Source organism: Lonchura striata, chromosome 7, assembly GCF_050655825.1.
Source record: "Lonchura striata isolate lonStrDom1 chromosome 7, ASM5065582v1, whole genome shotgun sequence".
Classification (NCBI taxonomy): domain Eukaryota; kingdom Metazoa; phylum Chordata; class Aves; order Passeriformes; family Estrildidae; genus Lonchura; species Lonchura striata.
In genome coordinates, this window is record NC_140709.1 from 33062457 (window position 1) to 33086249 (window position 23793).

Here is a 23793-nt window from a genome sequence, read left to right on the forward strand (position 1 = left end):
AAAGGTGAAAAGTTCTCATAAAGTGTGGGGGTTTGGGTGTGTCCCTTTCCTACGTGCTGCAAGCCCCTGGGTATCTCAGGGGGACCCGTCCCAGTCCCACTAGGCAGGATGCTGTGGGTTTGGCCAGGTTGAGTGGGGCTGGCTGGGGTTTTTGGGAAACACGCCCTCCCACAGGCACCTCTCTTGACTTCCTCTTCCTCTGCAACTGCAAGAGAGATATAGGAAGGAAAGAGTGGGGTATGTCACAGAGCTCCTGAAGCCCAGCTGCTTTTCCCAGGCAAACTTGAGAAGCTGAGACCATCCTCATCCCTGCCCATGTATGGAACAGAGACAAGGGGTTCCTCTCTGCTCAGGGAAATGCTGCTTCTGGGAGGAGTCATTGGGCACAAAAACTGTAAAAGGCTGCTTAAAAAACATTTCCCACACAGCCCTAAGCTTTGCCAGAGGACAGCGCCTGCATCCTCTCATCATGTAAGGAGGCCTGGCTACACCAACATTCCAGACTCACAGTCTGAGAGGAGCTCCCCAACTTATCCACATCCAAGGGCTGCCAACAGCTCCCTAATGAACTAGTTACCCCCACTCCCAGCTTTGTTTGCCCGCTGAGGACAGCAGTGGTTCCCAGCAGGGCCGTGAAAGGTGAAAAGTTCTCATAAAGTGTGGGGGTTTGGGTGTGTCTCTTTCCCACGTGCTGCAAGCCCCTGGGTATCTCAGGGGGACCCGTCCCAGTCCCACAGGGCAGTATGCTATGGGTTTGGCCAGGTTGAGTGGGGCTGGCTGGGGTTTTTGGGAAACACGCCCTCCCACAGGCACCTCTCTTGACTTCCTCTTCCTCTGCAACTGCAAGAGAGAAATAGGAAGGAAAGAGTGGGGTACGTCACAGAGCTCCTGAAGCCCAGCTGCTTTTCCCAGCCAAACTTGAGAAGCTGAGACCATCCTCATCCCTGCCCAAGTACGGAACAGAGAACAAGGGCTGGAGGCCAGGCAAGTACAGCATCTCAGTTTTTATCCTTCTGTTCCTCCTTTCTTGGGGAGAGGCAATCAGGCAACAAAGGGGTTTTGTAGTTCTGGTGTTTCAATGGCATATTTTATTCTTCCTGATCTAACCTTTGGCCACTTGAGTTCAGGGAGCTTCAGGAAGCTTGGCATGGCATCCCTGCCTCAGGCAGGTCAGCCTGCAGCCTTTGCAAAGGCAGCTTGCCTGCTCTGGAACAGTTTTGCCTTTGGAGGTGGCATTGAGCCTGGCAATGCAGGTGGTGATGGTGGGCAGGGTGCCAGACCTCCAAAACTCCCTTTCCTCAGCAGCCAGCGGGCTCGGGAAGCAGAGCGGAGAGCATTGTGCTCTTCCCACGGCCGGACACACGGCACTGGGCAGGGTGGCACGGGCTGGGTGCTCACCTGCAGCTCCAGGGCTGGGGCTGCCAGCATCCCGTCACCCTCCCTCTTCCCGAGGGGATCTCCGCCAGTGCCAGCCACAGGTCGCAGCGGGAAAGAGGGAAGTGGCACGGGGACAGCAGGGATGGCTGCCCAGAGGGCTCAGCACGGTGTCACCGCCTGCAATGCCTGTGCACAGACCTTCCCGGGGGTCCCTGTGAGCCCGGGCAGCGCCGGGACAGGGAGCGAGACCCTTGCTCGTCTCCTCTCTGTGCTGCACACATCCAGTACTCTGCAGGCCCTGGGGAGAGCAGCTCCTTCCTGACATCTCAGTGCCTCTTGTATGCAGGAGGAAAGTGGGGCACATGCCAGGTATCAGGGAAAGCAGCCTGGTCCCTGGTTGTGATGCTTTTTCCAATGTCACAGCCACAAGCAGAGATGCGAACACATGCGGCGACATCGTGTCCTGCGGCCAGCACAGTCACCGCAGCGGGGCTGCTGCAATTTTGGGAAATCTCTAAACGGTGCCTTTTGCTGTGCTAGCTGTCGTAGCTGTTACATCCTGCTTCACAGCGGTTTTGCACTTTTGTGGTGCTACTCCGAGTGATCTCAGAGGGTTGGAGGGTGTGGTGTCCCCAGGACAGCCCCAAGCAGCACCTGGACCCTGACAGACCCAGCAGCACAGATCCCCTCCTTCCCTTCCTCCCAGGGCAGGGCAAGGCTCCCACGGGCACCCAGGGACCTTGGCAGCACAGATCCCCTCCTTCCCTTCCTCCCAGGGCAGGGCAAGGCTCCCACGGGCACCCAGGGACCTTGGTGCTCAGAGCCAAGAGATGCCACAGACTAGGCAGAGATTTGGTGCACATGGGAGAGAGCTTACCCCACAGATCTGTCCCCTGCAGGCACTGGAGGCTGCTGGAAGGAAATATATATAAAATATACTTGTATTTCCTATAACAAGACATGGGAAAAAATATATATATGTGTACACATATACTTTTTATTTAATTATATTTATTCTTTATCTATTAAATATATGTTTATATATATTTATTTTTATATTTTTCCTGTGATTTACATATACAAAATATATATAAAAAGACATATACACACACACTGAGTGTGATATTCTGCATGGACTGGGAAAGACCTGTCTGTGACCACCTGAATGGGATCTATCTGCATCACACAACTGAGTGATGGAAAAATCAGCCCCAAGTCAAGTGACATCCACTCTCCCATCCTCACCATACCCCACTCTGCTCATTTCCCTTCTGTGCTTGGGGTGTGGAGCTGCCCATGTTGCAGGGGTGGGAAGGAGCAGCTCTGCTGGGTGCAATATCTGGCATCTCTGTCACAGCATGATGGTCATCTGGCACTGCTTGGCAGTGTGGAGGAAGCACCCATGGACTGTGGCACTAGTGGAACCTCACTGTTACAGATGGATGGTGCAAACACCACAGGAGTCTCCCCAGGATACTGGGCATGAGTGCATATCCTCCCTTTTTGTGGGAACACAGATGCTTAGCAAAGCCCTGATGGGAACTTGCGGCTAACAGACTTCAAGACTCATCCCTGCTGTTGAACACTTGCTTTATTTATGGCAACAAGATCACTGCTGGCATCAACACTTCCCCTTCAGCCTTATTTATAACTCCCAGCTTGCTCCTCCAGGCAGCACAGCAGCCAGCTCCACCCCAACAGCAGCCCCCAGCACGTCCTGAGTGCCAGAGTGCCCCAGCTCTGCCCCCTGCCCACAGGCACAGCAGCAAGAACAGCACCCAGCATTTAACTTATGCACCTTCCCTGAGGCCACCTTCACACCTTCTGGCTTGCAGACCCCTGGGGGGCATCTTGCTCTGAGGCAGATGCTCCACTGCTGGAATATCCTGGTGGCTTCTGCAAAAGGCTCTTGCTGAAGAACAGGCTGGATCCCGAGCCACCCAAGGCATGTGATGAGAAGATCAGAGCACAAGGCCAAGAAAGACCCTGGTGCTGATGCCACCATGCAGCCCTGGCCAGGAAGCAGAGCCTGGTGGCAATGTGTCCTGCCCTTGGCTGGGTTGCTCCATCTTGGCACCCCACTCCCCACCGTGGGATGAAGGTGGTCGTAAAGTTCTGCAGTTCTGCACCTTCACACCACGGCAGGAGGGTGGGCTATGTGCACCCCTCTGCTTGCCTGAATTTATGGGAAAGAAGAGGGGAAAGAACAACTTCACAGGCAGAGAACCTGAAGGAGACGAGGCTGGGGGTTGGTGGTGACTGCAAGTCTGGGATGAGTGAAGGGATCATCAAGGGGGTTGGAGGAAATGCTGCTGAGGCCTATGCCGGTGCCCTGCTCATGCAGTCAGGCTGAAAAACTGCTTTGCCCTCCTCTGAAGGCTGTAAGGAGGCAGACAAAGGCAGAAGCCCCATTAGTTCTCTTTGAAAGCCCTGCACTCACCCCGCCCACAGCACAGTGCAATTTTGCTCCACGGCAGAAGAGAAGAACTGTTGAACTTCCTGTTGTTGCTTTCTCTAAGTACCAGAAAGTGCTTCACACTCTTGTGACAAGGGCAAAAAGCCACTGTGGGGGTGAAAAAGGCATCCAAATGCAGCTCACAACACGAACCCTACTTTACAATATTTGATAGCAGCTAGCAGTGGGGGTGTGTTGAGAGTATTTCTGGAGTTGGGAGCTTTTTTTAATCCAGTTGTAGGGTTGCTCTATTTTATGAGATGAGCCTAGAAGCAGGAAACTGCAATCTCCAGTAAGAACGAGGAGCTCACAGAGCTCTATCGCATCACCACTGCACACTTTGGCACGGCAGCAGGAATTAAATGTTTGGAAACACTGGGCAGGTGGAAAAGGAGGAGCTCATTGAGTCCATGGGTTTGGTCCTCACAGCATGTGAGGGAACTTCTGGTTTGTAGCAGACTTGGAGCCTAATTAGGCACATTTGGGGTGTCAGTCACTGAGTTCTACAGGAAACAAAGGCAGGAGCCACTTTTCTTTCCTGCAAGCTCAAACACTGCTGGCAGAACCTGGAGGTGACAGGAATGTGTTGGGCCAGCTAAGCACAGGGTGTGCGTGACACACAGACAGCGACATTGCAGCTGTGACAATAAATTATGCCCTTAAAAGCTTACCATGGGTGACTCTGGTGGTGGAGAGGAACTTGCAGAGCTCTTTGTCCAGAAGGGCTCTGGCCACCCACCGTAGGATGGTCTTGTGCAGCCATGGCAGAGTGAACTTCCAGGCCACATCACCCTGAGGGTTTGGCTGGGTGACCTCAGCAGTGCCTCTTGTTGGCTGTGCAGCAATGTGGTGTTGGCTGTGGAGCTCTGCCAGGGGGTTTGAAACAGGGCAGGGTGGGCTTCCAGATGGCCCCAGCCATAATCAGTGATGGCAACCACCCTCAGAGTCCTGCCACATCTCAAAATCTATAGCACAGCTGGGCACCAAACCTCACAGTGCAAACATTACCCACTGACCTACCTAGACCTTCTCTGTGCCCTTGGGAGGAGACCAGACATCCTTTCAAGGCTGACTAATGTCATCCTCAGCTGGGGTGTTGTGTTACAGAGGCTGTTGAGCCAGGACAGCACACACTGATGCCTCAGAAGGGGATCTGAGCAGCCCTAATGCATAACGTGCCTCAGTGTCTTTTGAGGGTTTATCTTGTTTTCTCATTTCTACATCAGTCTGAGTTGTTTATTTGGCAAGTTCACAGGAAGGGATGATGGCAGGAGCTGAGGAGTGGTTCTTGTCTTACTCAGGGCAGCTGTCAGAGCTGTTTTGAAACTGATGACCTGGTTTTCAGACACTGTATCTAATATTGCTAAAAAGGGCAATGTCTGCTGTTCCTTTTATTTTCTTATTCCTTCTTCTTCTTTTAACAAATTCCTCTTTTCTGACTTCCCCACGTTCCATGTTGCAAGCCCATTACATGGTCAGGGTTTGCTTTGCTGGAGAAAGGCGTGACACATGACAATGTTGATGAATGTGATCTCAGCACAGGTTGCCCAGAGAAACTGTGGCTGCCCCATCCCTGGGGCACATCCCAGGTGGTCACAAGCATGCTTTTTGTCCTGCAGAAAATGCCTCGTGACTGCTGCCTCCAGCTGCCAGCAGCGACCTGGGTGCTGCTGCTGGTGACAACAGGTGAGCCCGACCTGCCTTCCTCCCAGCAGCTTTCACAGGCACTGAAAGAGTGGGGGGGTCCGAAATGCTGCCCAGCAGCAGCGGGAACACAGCACTGAGAAGTGTGCAAAGGCCACGTCCTCACACTTCCTGGGATCTGGAGTTAACACCAGCCAGCCCAGCTGAAGGACAGCAAGGCACTTCAGGGCCCTTCCAGGGCCCCAGCATTGGTTTGAGAGGCAGGGCAGGTTCAGGCCAGCATGGGTGCCCGGTGCTGGGTGTCTGAACACCCCCAGCTGCCCCCCATGCCAACTCTGTCCTCTTGCCTTTCCAGCCTTCGCCATGGAGTGCCCCAAGATCAAGGTGGGGACGTGCAAAGACTGCATTCAGTCTGGTCCTGGCTGTGCCTGGTGCAAGAAGCTGGTAGGTCCATGTAGCCTGTCTAGTTGTCACCCCCTAGCAGTCAGCTAATAGGCATCAAGACAGTCACCCTGCCTGCCTGGCTCTGCCTGACTCCATTGTGTTTAATGTCCTGCATGGAGGATGGGGCCAGGAGGGATCCAACAGCCATGACCTTTCTCCATCAATACCCATCAAAGTTGTTTTTTTTTTCTCCATCAATGCCCTGGAGACCTGGTTTGGGGACCAGGCCGTCTTGTAAGGTGCCTGTTCACCCCCTGCTCCTCTGAATTTTTTTTCCTGCTGGTGTTGTCACACACAGAATTTCACCAAAGCTGGCGAGCCTGATGCCATCCGCTGTGACACTGTTGAGCAGCTGAAGAAGAGGGGGTGCCCAGGCAGTGAGATTGAGTTTCCAGGCAATGAGATCAAAAGTACACAGAACAATCCCCTAAGCCATGAAACACAGCTGACTCCACAGGAGGTGCACCTGAAGCTGAGGATAGGTATGCTCTGCCTGGCATTCCCAACACCCTTCTTCTTGTGGCCTGCCAAAAATGCACTTCCACTCATCCCCAGACTCACCTGAGACATGGCCACACGTTGCAGCCTGCATTTCCACCCCTTTTCTTCCAAGGGAGAGGAGGGGTGGGTGATGGCACAAGCTGGCACAATATGGCAGCTGATCCCGCTGTCCCTGTCCCTCAGGCCATCCTGCTGTGTTTGAGGTGAAGTTTCGCCGTGCCATGGGGTATCCCATTGATCTCTACTACCTCATGGACCTCTCCTACTCCATGCTGGATGACCTGGAGAACGTCAAGAAGCTGGGAGGGGAGCTGCTCAGGGCGCTGGAGAGCACCACCCCTTCTCGGCGTATTGGTGAGCCTGTCTTCAGCCTGGCACATCTGTTTGCTGCTGGGAAGAGCTGCAGGGCTGGAGGGGGATGCAGCAAGTGGGCAGCAGGTGTCCTCTGCCAGGCTGAAGAGTGTGGCAGGGCAAGGGACACGGGCATGTACACTGAGGCCAGCAGATTGTCTTTGCCCTGTGCCCTGCCCCTGAAACTGCTGTCTGGCTACCCCAGGGTTTGGCTCCTTTGTGGACAAGACAGTGCTGCCATTCGTGAACACGCACCCCGAGAAGCTGCAGAACCCCTGCCCCAATAAGGACACGAAGTGCCAGCCTCCCTTCGCCTTCAAGCACATCCTGTCGCTGACGGACAACGCCGAGCAGTTTGAGAGCGAAGTGGGGAAGCAGTTCATCTCAGGGAACCTGGACGCCCCCGAGGGCGGGCTGGATGCCATGATGCAGGCAGCAGTGTGCGGGGTGAGTCCTGCCCCTGCCCTGCTGCCAGCACCTCTGCTCAGGCAGGAGGGCTGCTGCCCACACACACCCTGGAGAGGGCTGCTTTTCCCCCTCTGGAAGCCCATCCTAAGTTCTGATCTGGCAGCAGGGCAGGTCACTCTGGAGAGTACAAGAGAGCATCTTACCCCCAGAGTCTCCTAACCCTGATCTCCCTTTACCCACCTTCCTCGTGCCCCCTGCCCCATGCTGTGGCTGGCACAAGACTTTGGAAAGGGCCTTGCCCGCTGGTACTGTCCTGCCAGCCTTGCTCAGGGGCAGGGGCCGCTCTCTGTGCCCCTTGCAGGACCAGATCGGCTGGCGCAACGTGACCCGCTTGCTGGTGTTTGCTACTGATGACGGCTTCCACTTTGCCGGGGATGGCAAGCTTGCAGGCATCCTGACCCCCAACGATGGCAAGTGCCACTTGGAGGACAACATGTACAAAAGGAGCAATGAGTTTGTAAGTACCTGGGGGCTGTTCAGCATCTCCAGCATCCCCCACCTCCTTCCCCCAGGCAGAAAAGACAATGTTATGTAAAACAGCCTGTTGCAGAGACCAAAACATCACCTTAATCACCATAAATTGTGCTGCCACACCCAAAGTGTCTACTTTTCTGCTGGTGGGGGAGGTTGTGCTGAGTGTGATATCCCTCTCCCCATCCAGGACTACCCATCTGTTGGCCAGCTGGTCCAGAAACTTGCTGAAAACAACATTCAGCCTATTTTTGCTGTCACCAGTAAGGTGGTGGATGTTTACAAGGTGAGAATATGTCAGATGTTCCAGGTGCCTCCATCCCCTTCCCAGGAGGACACACGCAGCTGTGTGTGTCTCCTGCTGCTGTCTCCTGCTCTGCTGTCACGTGGAAGGAAGTGCTCACCTCTTTTTTCTCCACTGGCAGAAACTCAGTGAGATGATCCCAAAGTCGGCAGTGGGAGAGCTGAACCAGGACTCCAGCAACATCATTGAACTCATCCAAGTGGCCTACAATGTAAGTGCTGGTGTTCCCACCTCTCCAATGGCATCACCTGCATTTCCAGAACCACCCCAGGCAGCTGAGATCCTGACTTGTGGTGCTCTCTGACTCTTCTTCCTGACCTGCAACCCCATACCCTCTTGGTTTGGTCTACTCTTGGACTGATGGGTACTTTCTCCACCATTTTTCCAAAGAACCTCTCCTCACGGATCATCTTGGACCATTCCACCTTGCTGGACACTCTGGATGTCAAATATGACTCCAAATGCAAAAATGACAAGGACTCCGTGGATGAAGCAAGAGGCCAGTGTGACAATGTCAAGATCAATGAAGAGGTATGCTCTCCTGTACCAGGAACACCCCACAGCTTGCCCAGCTCCTGTTGCCCATCCTGTTTAATGACAGGAGCCCTGGTTGCTCTCCCAGGCTTTCTGTTTATATTAATTTAATGCCAAGAATATCCAAAATGCTATGGGATGTGGGACATCCTCTGTTGTTCTGGATGTGCATGTCCTCAGCCTAGTGCCAAAACCACACTGACAGCTGGACATCTGGCCCTTCCCTGACTTACTCTGCACTTTCTAGGTCATCTTCAAAGTGAAGGTCACAGCCAAGGTGTGCATTCCAAAATATTCCTTCACCATCCGGCCGCTAGGCTTCACAGACACCCTCACTGTCCATGTGGCCAGCAACTGTGACTGCCACTGCAATGACAAGCCTGACCCAACTGCTTGCAATGGGCAAGGCATCATCGAATGTGGGACCTGCAGGTATGTGCTGTCTGCCCAAAACATGATTTCAAATGCTGCCAGAGCTGGGGAATTGCTGGGAGAGGGATGTTGGGCCAAGCCAGGGCTGGGCTCTGTAGCTTTGCACAATTTTTTTTGTTTAGAGAGGTGGATTTGTGCATTCCCCTTGGAACTGCCCCCTATATTCACACGGAGGCAGGGGGCAAAATGAGCTTACTCTTCTGTTGGTGGAGGCTATGCTGTTTCTCTAAGGGCCTCAATCCATCCATCTATCCAGCCATCCATCCCAGTATCCAATCATCCACCAATCTATCCACTAAGCAGACACAGATTTCTGTAAAACTCTCAAAATCCCATTTCTTGGCTGCAGCTCATGGTCTTTAAGTGTAATTATTGCTTCATGGCCTCTCAGTGACAAGGAGAGGAAAATATTGGGTTTCCTCAGGAAATACTCACATGTCCTTGGCAAGGCCTTGGAAATTATAAATATATCAGTAATTTCTGGGCATTTATTTGGTGTTGTGACTATGAGTGGTGGAAAAGCAGCATTTCTGAGGTTTGCTCCTTGCTCCAGCACGGAGACAGCACCAACATGCTATCGTTGTTTTTTGGTGAGGCTGTCCCAGATTTGCTCCACTTCTGTGGAGGTCCAGGCCCTGTGCATGCCACATGGCCACTGACCCAAGCTTGCTCCTCTCCTCTGGCGGCAGCTGCAACTCAAGATACACAGGGAAGAACTGCGAGTGCGACACCAAAGGAAAGACCAGCAAGGAGCTAGAGCACAGCTGCCGGAGGGACAACAGCTCGGTGCTCTGCTCGGGGCAGGGGGACTGCGTGTGCGGGCAGTGCGTGTGCCACACCAGCGACGTGCCTGGCAAGTACATCTACGGCACCTACTGCCAGTGCGACAACAAGAACTGCGAGTTCTTCAACGGCTCCCTCTGCGGCGGCCCAGGTGATGCTCCTGGGACAGCTTTTCCACAGCTGAGAAGAATTCAGTGCCCAGGGAGATGCAGCCTTTTTGTGCCATAACCCCAGTGGGAGGGTTTGGGGCTGCTGGGACACCAGCCTGGAGGACCTCCTTGAGGGTGGTGTGGTGAGCGCAGGGTGGGTGATGCTCTCCAAGCATGGGCAGAGGGAGGGTGGCCTGGCTGTCTGCAGGATCTGAAAGATCTTCCTCTGCAGCACGAGGGCAGTGCGACTGCGGGGCATGCAAGTGCCTGCCTGGATATGAGGGCAGCGCCTGCCAGTGCCAGCAATCGACGGAGAGCTGCCTCAATGCCCGCAGACACGTCTGCAGCCTCCGTGGGACCTGCCACTGCAACCGCTGCCAGTGCTCGGGAGGGTACCAGCCCCCCTTCTGCCAGGAATGCCCAGGCTGCCCTTCTCCCTGTGGCAGATACATGTGAGTGATGGGCACAGAGAGGGCACGGGGATCCCCAGTATCCCTGCCTGTGCTTGGGCAGAGCCCAGCTGTAGCCAAATCCAGGTGAGAGGGGTTCTGCCCCTGCAGATGTCAGCTGCGGCCACTTGTTTTGCAGCTCCTGCGTGGAGTGCAAGTTCTTCAACAGCGGCCCCTTTGAGAAGAACTGCTCCCAGGCCTGTCCCAACATCCAGCTGCCCACAAACTCAACTGAGGTGAGCACAAGTGATAGGAAATGCAGGGAAAAGGATTCCCAGAACTGCTGGATGTCCTTCCATATGGTCCAGGAGGATGGCGAGGAGATATATACCATCATCGTCGATCCTGATAGAGGTATCCCATCCCCACTCCTGCCCTGCCACAGGCAGGCTGCCAACTCTGCCATGGCAGCCTCGCTGCCTCACCAAGGGCTGCAGCCTGACGCCGTCTGTCTGTCCCACAGAGTGCCCACAGCCTCCTAATGTCCCACTGATCGTGGGCAGCACCATTGCTGGCGTGTTCCTCATTGGCATTCTGGTCCTGGTCATCTGGCGGTTCTTGATGGAGCTGCTTGACCGCCGGGAATACCGCCGGTTTGAGAAGGAGAAGTCCAAAGCCAAGTGGAATGATGTAAGAGAGCCCGTCTGTGCCAGTGGGGTGTTCTGGGGTGCTCAGATCCACTGGGGAGGGGACAGTAGGAGGGGATATCCTTTCCAGAAGCAGCCATATAGACCTGAGCCCTCCCCACTACTCATTTTTCAGCCCAGCTGGTTTTTGCCATTTAGGGGCCTAAATATCCTATGGATAAATATCCCACAGCCTAAATATCCTTCTTCCAATGCTTTCCGTGCTGTTTGCATTGGGATGGGTGGGATGGGTAACGCTCTGCTGGAAAGCCCAACACAAGCCTCTCTCTTCTCTCCCTCCAGGCTGATAATCCCCTCTTCAAGAGTGCCACCACCACTGTCGTCAACCCCAAGTTTAATGAATGAGGCAATACCTGGCAGCACTGGGATGCACTGTTAAATAAGGAAATGTCAATCTAAGGAATGCTCAAACTAAGGAAATCTTAAACTACGGCTCCTGCCCCTTCTTCTTTATCCTCATGGTTTCATCCCTTCTTCCAAGAGGCCCCCATCATGTCAGGTGCTGTCTGAGGGCTGCACCCATGCCCGTCTCCTGACCCACTCCTTGATGGCTGTGTTAGTGGAGCTGGTAGAGGGGAACACCACAGGAATATGCAGTGGCTCCTGTCCCATCTCCTGATGCTAACTTTGCTTTCTGGCAGCAGTCTTGGACACTAAGCCCCAAAGCCAGCTGAGAGCACAGAACGCTTCCAGCTTTGATTTTGAGCTGGGATTTCAAAACTGCCATCTCTTCTGCTGCAGCACGATCGGCCTCCAGGCTGCTCCCTGCCTTCCCCTGCTGCATTGGTCTCCACCACAATGCAATGTTTTCCAGAGAACTCACTGCTGAGCTGGACAGAAAGGGTCCAAGCAGCTGCTCTAGAGGCTGCAGTGATATGAAAGGCCCTAAAGGCTAGTGAGTGCCTCTACCTTGCGATGAAGAGCAACTGGAGAACATGCACTGGATCTTTTTCCCAAATCACCAACTGCTTCCTGACATCACTCAGATCTACCTCAGGCAAGGTTCTGCCTGGGCTTCTGCATGCTTGGTTACCTCCATCATGCCTTGAAGTCCTCTGCACAGTAAGAGCCACTGTTTGATCTATGAAACTTCATCTATGATCTATGAGCACCTGGAAAATGCAGGTTGGAGGTCAGCCATAGCTTCTTCCACCCCCAGGGCATGATCTCCCTGCTTTGCAAGCATGTCAGACATGCCAGGGGCCAGTGGCAGTACCCAGAGCATCCCCAGCTCAGCACTTAACCCCATCCCCACACAGCGGCCAGTTGCTCTAATATTGTGGATCATTCCTGTGAAATGGTGGTACAATTCCTTATTTGCTTTAAGTTTGGGATTAATTTGCATAGAGTTGTATTGTGTTGCATCTTTTTTTTCTCTCTGAAGAAGTTTAATATGAATAAAGATTAATATATAAGGTAAATACATCTGTCCTGCTAAGAATTAGGTGCAAGGGCAGCAGCTAAAGCATTCATTGGAGAAACTACAGTCACACCTTGTCATTGCTGCCACTGTTTTTCATAGGTACAGTGCCTGGGAAAGGTCCCAGCTAGAGAAGAAAACTATTTTCTACACAATCTGCTATCTATGTCATGAATGGTGTCCCCTTGCAAGCCCAAAACTGACTCAAAGAATAGTGCAAAGCAGTTTTGTCCCTGCCCATGTGCTGGCAGCTGTACATAGACCACATCAAATGAGATTGGCTGTGCCACATCAGATCAGGGGTCAATTTGGGCCATTTTATTGTTCTTAAGCAGTGATTGTGAGGATCTAGGGCAAGGTAAGAAGAAGGAAATTGTGTCTGATAATCCTCCTAGTACTATCCCAGGTTGCAGCTATTTTTGGCTTCAGGACCCTCAAAATATTATCTTGTTTTTGCCAAGAGCAGCAGTCTGCAGGCTGGGACACACTGGTCAGGGCATAGAATCACAAGATCATTAAGGCTGGGAAAAAACTCTTAAGATGACTGACCATCTAACCACTAACCCAGCACTGCCAGGTCCAACACTAAAACATAATCTCTAAGTGCCACATCTACACACCACATCCCTTAAGGCCAGACTGCCAAGGTTACACACCTGAGACCTGGAGAGACTTTCTGGACACTGTGCCTGATGGGCTCCTCTCAGCTGGGAAAGGGAGAAAGGCCAAATTGCTTCCAAGGGGCTGCAGGAGCTGCCAAACCACATCCCAAGAGAAACAAGATCACCCAGCTGAGCAAACAGTCCGTGCCTTCGTTTTTATTAAAACAAGGAGCTCCCCATACATTTAAACCACTCGTGTGCCAAAGGGAAGGTTTTCAATATTCTTCAGATAATGGGGCCAGCCCCACAAGGACAACAGAACTGGTGAAGGATTTAGAGCACAAGTCCTGTGAGAAGCAGCTGAGGGAGCTAGGAGTATTTAGCCTGGAGGAAAGGAGGCTCAGTGGACACCTTATCACTCTCTACAACATTCTGACAGGGGGATGTAGCCAGGCAGGGGTCAGGCTCTCCCCATACCTTTAAACCACTCGTGTGCCAAAGGGAAGATTTCCAATATTCTTTAGATAATGGGGCCAGCCCCACCAGTCTTCCAGGCAGAAGTTCAAGTTCCGTGCCAGACACTTTATCAGCAGGTAGGTGCCACCCAGTCCTGCTGCCCCCACTACAAAGAGCCCTCGATTAATTACCTGCAAGTGCAAGGAGAAACCCCAACATCATCAGAGGCTGGCCCCTACCCTGCAGCACCAAGCAAAATCATCACAGTTAGCAACATCCCACCACCAAAGCTGAGCAGTGCTGGATGCTCCCAAGGCTCATGGCGTGGGGAGGGTGGGCACCACCCTGGACCAACCTTTGTCTGCCATTTCCAGCGTTGAAGGGCCTCATGGTAGCGAATTCTGGTGAAGGTCACCTGGGAGGGGTTGCAGGAGAATGTCACCACCCCAAAGCCAGGCAGGAGGAGCTCACAGGAGTAGGGAATGACATGCTGGCTTACCATGGTGTACAGTGGGACAATGGTGGAAGGCATGAGGGCGTGGAGAAAGTTGTCTACGCGCTTCCGGAAAATGAACCACGTTGAATTGACGTGCTCGCGCATCTGCAACGGAGCAACAGTCACCCCTGTGCAACGTGTTTTGTCAGAGCTCCCCTGTGCTTTGCCAGCTCTCCCACTGTCCTGGAGGTGATGCAGGGACCAGAGCCTCCTCAGCCTTGACACTCCCAAGGAGCTCCAAAGCCTGCCAGGGTGAGAGGCCAGCCAGAGACTTGCCAGGGGCTCTGCCTGCTGCAGGCATTCTGAGAGCACTGCTGTGTGCATGGCCCGTGGAACCACAGGGCTGTGGGGCTCACCCACCTCTACGTAATTGTACATGGCTAAATCCGAAATCGCGTGGTCATCTGGCACCCTCAGTCTGGAGAACTCAGGGAGGCAGGCACCTGGCAGAAACAAGGAACAGGTCACAGGCAGCTCCCTGCAGGGCACCCAGCTGCCCTCAGGTGCAGAGGGATGTTCCTCTGCTCCCGCACATCCCCAGCCACCTCACTTACCAAGGTCATTGTGGAACTGGTCCATTAATTCATCAAAGACCAGACAATCTTCAAAGCCCTGGGAGGAATATTAGGGAGGAAATAGCCATAAAGGACCCATACATTCAGGAGAAGCGCCCTCATGCATGTTTAGCTAGTGTAGCTGTTTGGTCCCACTGAGCACAGCTTCAGAGCAGGAGGTTACTCCAGCCCCTCTGACAGGGGTCTTGAGAGAAATCATAGGGCATTGTCTTTCCCAGCTGCCTGGACCCCCCACCCATATAGTCCTCTGTTACCTTAATTTTTAAAAGTGTTAAGTTTTCTTTCATAGTTCTTTTAAAAGTTTTTAAGTTCTTACAAAACTTCTTTAGCCTTCTGATAATGTTTACATATTTCTACTAGAGTTCTCACACACTGTTAATGTAAATAATGATTGCTTTGCATTCTTCTTTTTTGGAGAAGAAAATCAATAGACTATTAGTTTAACCAGTAGTTGGAGAGGTGGCAATTTAATCCTCCAATCCACTGTCGCTTTTAGAATTCTATATATTACAAAGTCAGAAATAAAATTGACTCTTTTTCTCTCTTAAATTCACCAAGCTTCTGTGTACTCATTTAGTGTCCAATAGCGACCTCTGGAACTTTAAAACTTTTAAAATAACTATAAAAGAAAACTTAACACTTAAAAATAAAAGTAACAGTCCTCTGCTCCATGGGAAGGTGGCCTCATCACCCTGTCCCCTGTCCTTCCCAGGAGGACATCCTGGCAGGACCTCAACCCCTGCCAATGCAGAGGACATCAGGCTGTGGGACGGGCCAGCCCATGAACTGTAGGGAGTTAAACACCAAAAGCAGGTGTTTGTGGGTGAAAGGAGTGGGATCCCCCCCAGCAGGGACGGGCCAGCCATGAACTTACTGCATTCATGCCCTGTCCATAGAAGGGCACCACAGCATGAGCAGCATCTCCCATCAGCACGCACCGGGAGGAGAGGTTGTAGGAAGAGCACTTCACAGAGATCATGGCCTGGGCTGGCAGCAAAAAGTAATCGTGCTTCAGCTCTTGCCTTCAGGTAAAACAACAGATTTTGTTGTGTGGGACCACAAAAAAGAAGAGCAAGCTGTGCCACATCCAAGCTGAGGCCACAGACACTGTCAGCTCTGGTATGCAATCCCCAAGCCTGTGCATTAGGCTGTTTGTGATAGAAAAATGTGGAAGTCAGCTTCCTCCCTGTGGACCAGACATTTTGTCTGCAGGTTTTAAGTTCTGCACACAATTAATATTAAATCAGTAACTTGATTACTGGCATCTTGATCCTCTCACTGTGAGCAGTGGTAGATGTTGGTCAATGCAGGAAGGACATACCAGAGAATATCCAAGTTTTTCAGTTATTATGAAGTCCTGGGATAATTCATTTTAAGAGGAAAGGAAACTGCCTAACAGAGCTGGGACTGTTGGTATCATCCAAGAAAAAGCCCATCCCATACTAGATAGCTGTGAAGGTGAGTGAAAAGGAGAGATGGGAACACTTACTCTCCGATGAGGGGAATGGCATCTGGGAAGTAGGTCTGGAAAAACCCCAGCACTTGCTCGCCTGTTGTGAGCTTCTCAAACTCCTCAAAGGGCATGAAGAGCGTGCAGGTGAAGGACTTGTCCTGCCAGCCAGGAAAGAGGGTCAGCAAGAAGTTCAGAGAGCAGAGAGAACATGTGGCACCTGAAGCAGCAGCTCAGTGCCCAGCCTGCCACCTGGCAATCCCAGTGACCCACTGGCACAGCAAGGGACGAGTGTCTGGCCACCCTCTTTCTCACAGTGAGCAGGCACAGGGGAGGCAGAAAAAGTGTGTGACTGTCCATCATGGGCCTGGGACAGTGTTCTGTTGCCCCTGGCATGTAGTTCATAGCATCCAGCTGCAGAGTAGTGGTTTGTGGGGGTCTGGCTGGGCTCAAATGTGTGGGCAGAGAGAGGTGCCACAGATTACTTGGTGCTGTGAGGTAGGACTGGTTCTGAGCTCTCTGCCCTGCACCCCTTAGGCTGTGGTCAGCCTGGCACAGGCTGGGTGTCCCTCCTGCCTCCTTCCCAGGACATGTGCCAGTTTGTGCCTTAGTGGCCAAGAGGGCCAATGGCACCTGGATTGTGTGAGAAACTGTGGCCAGCAGGACCAGGGAAATTATTCCTCCCCTATACTAGCACTGGGGAGGCCACACCCCAAGTGCTGTGTCCAGCTCTGGGCCCCTCAGTTTAGGAAGGACATTGAGGTGCTGTGGCACGTCCAGAGAAGGACGACAGAGCTGAAGGATTTGGAGCACAAGTCCTGTGAGAAGCAGCTGAGGGAAGTGGGGGTATTTAACCTGGAGAAAAGGAGGCTCAGTGGACACCTTATCACTCTCTGCAATGCTCTGACAGGGGGATGCAGCCAGGCAGGGGTCAGGCTCTCCTCCCAGGTAACAAGGGACAAGATGAGAGGACACAGTCTTAAACTGCACAAGGGGAGGTGTAGAGTGGACATTAGGAAGGATTTCTTCACCAAAAGGATGATCAGACATTGGAATGGGCTGCCAGGGAGCTGGTGGAGTCACTGTCCCAGCAGATTTTTAAGGAAAGACTGGGATGTGGTACTTAGTGCCATGGTCTGGTTGACACAGTGGAATTGGGTCATGGTTAGATCTGTGATCTCAGAGGTCATTTCCATTCTAACTGATTCTGTGCTTCAGTTATCCTGTGACTCCTGACCCTCCCAGTCCCTGCCACCACAGCCGTTCCTCCCCACCAGCCCCATCCTGTTCCCCAGGAGAACATGGCCCTGGGTTAGCACCATGTTGGGTAGTGCAATCATCATGAAGGTGTTTCTCGGCCAGATATGGAGGTAGTTTGGTTCCATGGCAAACTGAAAGAGAAAGAAAATTGCTTTGTATCCTTGACCTGCCCTGCTCAGCTTCCCCAGCCCAGGCTCTGGCTCCCCTCCACACCAGCACAACAGTTCCCATGGGAGGATGCAACAACTACAGGACCCCCTTCTGGTCCCTGATGCTTCAGGGAGACACAGAGCAAGGGAAGGAGGAAAGGGTAAGAAATATGAGCAAAAATATGATGCTTTGCAATTGCTGATGTCCTCATAGATATATCCCTGTATCTCCAGGACCTCTCAGAACCAGAGTTAATCCCACCACTACAGGACAGGCTCTCTAGAATTTTCGTATGCAGGTACCACCATTGGCCCCACGTTTGGAAGAGGAAGAGATCCATGCCTTATTTTAGGAAAGGTTTAATCCCCTGCCTGAACACCAAGTGAGAAGTTAATTCTCCCAAAGCTGTTGCAGCAGAGCCACAGTGAGAAGGGGGTGGGATATCCAACCTGTGAAGGTTGTAGCAGCCCCTGGGACAGGCACACTCACATCTCCATCCTTGGGAGGGATGGTCAGCTCCATGTAGCCATGAGGAATGTACTCGTGGCTGTAGTTGAAGCGTGTTTGCCTCATGAACTGTTTCCTGACTGTTGAGAAGGCTCCGTCACACCCCACGATGAGATCATAGCTCACTTCCAAGGTCTGCTGGTCAGACCTGAGAGCAAGACAGTACCTTGGATCAATCTGATCTTTGAGGTCTCTTTCTTCCCTAACCATTCCATGATTCTGTGGTTAATCCTCCTGTAACCCCAGGCCAGCTCAGCACCACTGTGCCCAGAGGATCTGCCTTTTGCAAAATGTGTTAATAATCTTCTAGGGTGGGGGAATCAGCTCTCACTGCCTGGGAAGCACAGCATTAGGATAAATAATTATCCTGTAGTTTATCAAAAGCATAACTCTGCCAGGTCTACTCAGCAATACAGTAGGCACTTTTGGAATAACACTGCTGTTTTGCAGAGCCTGCAGCACCTGCCAGGAGGATGGGGGGTAGGACCAGAACTTCTGTGAAAGACTGTGAAACAAGGTCATGGAACCTCAGAATGGTTTGGGTTTGAAGGGTCCTTAAAGCTCAGCCCATTCCAGCCCCTGCCCTGGGCAGAGACACAGCACCAGGGTGCTCAGAGCTTCATCCAGCCTGGCCTGGAACACTCCCAGGGATGGGACATCACCAGTTACCCACCCCCCTGATGAGCAATCTGTCCCTGAACCCAGTGCCATAGATACTGGCACGTTTATCCCCTGCACAGGTCGGGAAGTGTGTGCCTGTTTTAGGGTTAGGGAGTTGCTTAAACCTTTCTCAGTCTCCCCATGAATGCTGCCTTGATGTCTCTCCTTTCCAAAGCTGGCAGTTTTGTCTGCACATTAGTTTCAAAACTGAGATTGCTCAATTGTTTGAGGTTTTATGAATGATTAAGCAGAAACTAACTGGCCACTTGTGCAGGGATTACCTTTTTATGGATAATGTCCCCAACTCTGCATTACACCCGAGGAGCTTGTGTCCAAAGAACAGTTTAGTGTTGGAGTACGTCTCGGCAGCTGTGAAAAGACAACTACGTGTAGAGGGGTTTACTGTGACCACAAAAAATATTTCCAAGAGATCCCTAAATCATAGGGATTTTTGCCATTAGAGCAAATAATTTGCTGTGTTTCGTGAGGGCCAGCAGGCAGGGCACACTGGGACTGGTCAACTATGGTATAAACTAGTTGAAAAATGCAAGGAATCCTGCAAGGACTTTTTCTTCCCCACAATGACCTGAGTCATTGACTGCTTTCCACCATCACTCCACTGCAGTTCAGGATGGGATGAGGTGCCTGCAGTCAGTGGGGAATTTGCATCAATTTGGTCTAGTCTGATTAGCCATAGAGCTCCAATTTTCTATTTGTCTCTGTACAATCAGGGGTTATGGAAAATGCCACAAGCCATGACAAGGCTGAGGAGGTGTCTCCTGCTTAGCTGGGAAACAGCACAGGTTTTCCTCTGCTAGTTCAGGTTTGCACTTCCTGAGATCTGGGTAAGGGAGCTCAGGGCTCAAAGTCTTCTAGTCACAGGGCAAACCCTAAATCCCCAGCCAAAAGTGGGTTATAAGAATTTGCAAACAAAAGTGACAACCTACCTGTCAGCAGCTCTTTGTTTAAGTTTGCTCTGTCCACAGAGAGAATGTACTGCAAGGCAAACAAACAGGCAGTTCAGAAAGCTTTGCTGAAGGACACTCTGCATGGCCAGGCAGGAAACCCTCCCTTCCAAATCCCCTTCCCTCATCCTCTCCAGCCTCTCCCACATCCATGAGCCCCGCACTGTCCATGACACAGAGATGTTAACAAAATGCTAACAAAGACCCCATGTGCTCTGAAAATCAGCTCCAGTACCTGGTCCTTCTTCCCATAAGGGATGGAGTATTTTTTCCCTGAAGGTGTGTGTATCCTCCTTGCCCTCATGGGAATGCCCTTGGCCACAATCTGAAACAGAAGGGAAAACAACCCACACTTCTGGCCAAAACTGTGGGTTTTTGTGAGTTACCAAGCATCATTCCTTCCCCCAAGCACTGCACTCAAGGGAGAATGGGGGGTTCTTTGCTCACACGTTTCCAAACCACCAGGGAAAACTTTATCAGGGCTGTCATGTCAATTTACTACAGTTTACTGAGATTACTTACAAGCTCACACTCATAAAAACCAGAGGGAAATTGTTTTTGGACAAAAGGGAGATGAAAAATCCCAGAGTGCTGGACGGGGCAGGGGATGAGAGCCAAATTACACCCTGGGACTGGGATGTGTGTTGTCAAAGCCTGGGCTCCTCTGCAGGGATCCAGGGACTAGGAGAGCCTGCCACTGGCAGCAGCTGGATGTTAAATGGCAGCCAGTACCCTGCAGAAGAATGCTGGGCTCCCAGCCAAGCGTGCTGGGCAGAAAGCAGTGTGGATGGATTTCAGGGGTCAGCCCAAAGATCAAGGTTTTCTGGGAAAACACAAATCTGGACATGCCAGTGAGGCAAACAGCTGCCTTTATTGCATCCTGCTTTATTGCATCAGCTCTTTTGGGAGTCCATCTCCTCCTGCCCTGTTTGCCCTCTGCTCCAGGAGGGAGGGGAGCTCAGCAGGGAGGTAAACACTGGAAGGTGCTTGGTGTCCCAGGGAAGCAGCCACTGCCAGCAGCAGAGCCCAGCTGCCCGGGATGGGGAGCATCCTGCTGGCAGATGTGCTGTGGGGCAGAGGAGAGCCAGCCTGCAGGCATGCAGAGGAAGAGGTCTGGCTGGGACAAGAAAGGACACAGAGAGCAACAGAACGTGCCAGAGTACCTGCTCCTCCATCCCCACAGCTCGCAGGGCTTGGCGTCCCCTGTGAGACAGGGCCAGGTTGATGCTTCTGCCACGGGCAAAGCTGGCCACTCGGATATCTGCAAGGGACAGCAATGGGTTCTGGAGGCAATGGCAGCACAGCCTGCTGAGGGAACATCTCCCAAGCCCCCTGCAGCAACAGCAGGTGAGGTAGGGGGGAGTCCAGCCTGGGCCCTCCATGCTGCCTCTAGCCTGGGAGAAGCAGCTGCAGCCAAGTGCTGCCAAGGGAATGCTGGATTCTGGCAGCACCCCACGTGCCAGAGGGTCTGTTAACATTAAAAGCCATTTCCCCTCTAAATGGAAAAGGCTGAGCCATGAATGCCTGACAGGTTCTGCTGAAGCCCACAGACTTTTTGGGACATTGGCAGGTCACCTTCTTCATGGCTGACCAGATGGAAATGTCTGGACATTGGCCTGCTCCTCTGAGTTGTCTCATTTAGACTTCCTGGGTTGTCTGGCCAGTGCATGGGGCAGAGCCTCTCCATCCCAGCATGTGCATCAGTGTAAGCAATGGGCCAAAAACTGGAGTAGTGCAGTTGGATCCTTCCAGCCCAGAAGGCAAGTGAGAGCAATCAGAAGCTTTTTGAAGCTGCGGAGCTTCTGGCAACATTAAACTGTGTAGCAGAACTGTCTGTTCTGATCAGGGCAGGAAGAGTTACCACAGAGTGTCAGGCATGGCTCCTCCCTGCCTTCACTGCACACTTGAGTTATTTCCATGGTGTCATTCCCACCTGCCACTTGGTTTGCCATCTCTGCCCAGGTCTTATTTTTGTCTGCCAGCTGACAGATACTGAAGATGAACAATTTCTCTGCCTTTGAGCTAGTGGCTTGGCTCTAAATCCTAATTCCTCTTTTGTTGGTACGTTGTGGACCTGGAGGCTTCTTCTGACCCAGCACTGTACTATAATATTTTCTGCAGAGACCAGGTTTCAAAGGTGAGAATATAAAAAGGGCATCATTTTAGCAGCTAAAGAGTGGGTTCCCTCCACACAGGATTAACTTCAAATAAATGCTCCTCCCCACCACAGGAGCGAAAGGGGAGAAAATAATATCCCCAAACTGCCACTCTCAGCTTTCATTATTTTCTTACAGTTTCAGTAGCTCACACAGTAATGATCAGGCTGACCTTACCTTCTCTGGCTTCATAAACGTCAACATGGAAACCTCGTCTAGCAAAGAAACAGGCATTTAATGCACCCACCTACAAGAAAAGGATCAGGAATGGTGGATGAAGTATCTCGGAGGTCACTGCTGAGATGCATCAAAGGAAAGAAGTGATCAAGGGATGCAGCTCAGCATAAACAGGGAGGTCCTTTGATCAAGAACCTCAGAAGATTTTTTACTGAAGAGCAGTCCTCTGGCAGCCCTGTGTGCTTGCTGAGACCCCAAGAAAAAAGCCACCCATCAAAGCTCTTTTTATAAAGTCATACCAAGCTCAGGATTGTTTACACACAGCAATTGAATGCAGCAGGGCTCACCTCTACAGCCAGAGACAGCAGGAGCTGGTGTAGGCAAACTCCCAGCTCCTCTCTGGGCTGTGTTTACCTTCCTCACTAATCTACGGTGTAACAGCATTCCCTTGGGAGCATAGTGAGGGAGAACACTACAATATGTCCTGTTTGCAATTTACATAACTTTTAAAAATTAAATTTCCATAAGGAATTGTTGTCAGAACTACAGCCTCTTCTATCATCACTCTTTTCCAAGAAGCTAACGTCCAAAAAGGCGAGAGGCAGGTGCTGCAATGCCCCAAGCAGTCATAGAATCAGACACTCATGGAATAGTTTGGGTTGGAAAGGATGCTGAAGACCATCTTGTTACAGCCCCTTGCCATGGGCAGGGACACCTTCCACTAGACCAGGTTACTCAGAGCCCCATCCAGCCTGACCTTTAGTGTCACACCTCTCTACAAGTAGCAGTGGATGAAAACTACCCCCAAACAAACGTGGGCAAAGGAAGGTGTTTCCTCTCAGCCTGGCATTTACCACTCTCAGTTCTTGCAAAGCATTTCACATTAGATATTAGTTACAGCCAAAGTCAGCCAAGGGACAGGGGAACCTAGCAGCCCAAACAAGGACTGATGTTTAATGTACCTGGGCACCAGCGCTCCACCCACCACCCAAACCCCTTCACCCAAGAATAGGACAGGAGCCTCCCACAGCAGGAACTCAATCAACCCCTTTTGCAACACCCCATCATCTGACAGAGGAAAAACATTCACCCCCACATTCAAGCAGTGTTTTTACAGCCCCAGCTCCCCAGCAAACAATCATGCAGCAGCTAAATGGCATTTCCTACCAGACCACCACCGATAACAGCAATTCTTTTCCCTCGTGTGTCACAGGGCTCCATGCTAGGTCAGCCCCTGGGCCTCAGATCCCTGCTCTGTCTCTGATCCCTCTGCTTCTCCCCAGTCCCACTGCCCTGGCCAGTGGGGAGGGGAAAGGGATGGAATGTGGTTGGCTGAGTCATGCCTGGCTTCTTCTCCCCCTGATTCGCATTAAAGTTTAACTTCCAGCCCAGAGACTGTCAGGGAGTCAGCCTGGCTGAGCCTGAGGTGTTGAGATGGCAGTGTGGTGTTATTCAGTCCATTGGAAATTGTAGAGCAATCTGGCAGTCTCCAAGGAATACACACAGAGCAGGAGGAGAACTTGCATCAGCCAGGCTTTTGCTGGTGCTTCATTGGGATGCAACTGCAGAAGCATTGGTGGGACAATGTGGAGTGACTTGTGGAACCTCTCCTGAGGGTGGGTTGTGAGCCACACTACTTGTCCAGGAGCCTCATCCCATCTTTGAGGACATCTTTCATCCAAGGAAGTTGTGTGTGGCTCAGGTATTCCGGGGTGTGATGCTTAGGAGAGAGCCCATGCCTGCTCTGCAAAAGCTTTCCAGGACTTAGATGAGGCTGGGAGGAGACATCTCTGCAGGCATTATTCCACATGCCCATCCTTGGGAGGAAATGCTCTGCTGAGCCAATGCTGCCCACAGTAAGCATTGAAAAGGGAGGAGCCAATTAGAGCCAAATACAATAATTAAACAGC

The 23793-nt window shown here is 51.9% G+C and overlaps 2 protein-coding genes across 4 annotated transcripts; one reads left to right on the top strand and one right to left on the bottom strand.

The window, feature by feature from the left end:
• The first annotated feature begins 824 nt into the window (after positions 1-824).
• Positions 825-12430, top strand: ITGB2 (integrin subunit beta 2). Its single transcript, XM_021532584.4, has 16 exons — positions 825-984; positions 5452-5518; positions 5832-5920; positions 6219-6402; positions 6605-6775; positions 6978-7219; positions 7542-7697; positions 7902-7997; positions 8137-8226; positions 8406-8546; positions 8797-8981; positions 9671-9915; positions 10146-10365; positions 10502-10716; positions 10826-10992; positions 11292-12430. Exons 2-16 carry the CDS (start codon positions 5455-5457, stop codon positions 11352-11354), a joined length of 2328 nt encoding a protein of 775 aa, XP_021388259.3. The 5' UTR covers positions 825-984; positions 5452-5454; the 3' UTR covers positions 11355-12430.
• Positions 12431-13232: 802 nt separating this feature from the next.
• Positions 13233-23663, bottom strand: KMO (kynurenine 3-monooxygenase). 3 transcript variants are annotated; one of them, XM_021532582.3, is made up of 15 exons: positions 23051-23663; positions 21884-21953; positions 20714-20811; positions 19786-19875; positions 19533-19581; positions 18867-18954; positions 17908-18073; positions 17328-17399; positions 16048-16169; positions 15433-15580; positions 14538-14595; positions 14344-14426; positions 13987-14088; positions 13843-13902; positions 13233-13678 (listed from the first exon to the last, which is right to left on the bottom strand). In XM_021532582.3, the coding sequence occupies exons 1-15, from the start codon at positions 23102-23104 to the stop codon at positions 13511-13513; spliced, it is 1428 nt and encodes a 475-aa protein (XP_021388257.3). In that variant the 5' UTR covers positions 23105-23663; the 3' UTR covers positions 13233-13510. The 3 variants fall into 3 exon arrangements, with proteins under 3 accessions (XP_021388257.3, XP_021388258.3, XP_085441470.1); XM_021532583.3 differs by lacking the exon at positions 21884-21953 and having other exon boundaries at positions 21954-23663; XM_085585344.1 differs by lacking the exon at positions 23051-23663 and having other exon boundaries at positions 20714-21951.
• Between the last annotated feature and the right edge of the window lie 130 nt (positions 23664-23793).

What these genes read in the sequence shown, in the direction of transcription:
- KMO (XM_085585344.1), bottom strand. Translation starts at nt 21,028, where the DNA reads ATGTTAACAGACCCTCTGGCACGTGGGGTGCTGCCAGAATCCAGCATT. An exon ending in CTTATGGGAAGAAGGACCAG is followed by an intron (nt 19,582 to 19,785) that starts GTACTGGAGCTG and finishes TTTGCCTTGCAG; the next exon opens with TACATTCTCTCTGTGGACAG. An exon ending in TCCCTCCCAAGGATGGAGAT is followed by an intron (nt 17,400 to 17,907) that starts GTGAGTGTGCCT and finishes TTTCTCTTTCAG; the next exon opens with TTTGCCATGGAACCAAACTA.
- ITGB2 (XM_021532584.4), top strand. Translation starts at nt 5,455, where the DNA reads ATGCCTCGTGACTGCTGCCTCCAGCTGCCAGCAGCGACCTGGGTGCTG. An exon ending in GTGCCTGGTGCAAGAAGCTG is followed by an intron (nt 5,921 to 6,218) that starts GTAGGTCCATGT and finishes TGTCACACACAG; the next exon opens with AATTTCACCAAAGCTGGCGA. An exon ending in CTCCCTCTGCGGCGGCCCAG is followed by an intron (nt 9,916 to 10,145) that starts GTGATGCTCCTG and finishes CTTCCTCTGCAG; the next exon opens with CACGAGGGCAGTGCGACTGC.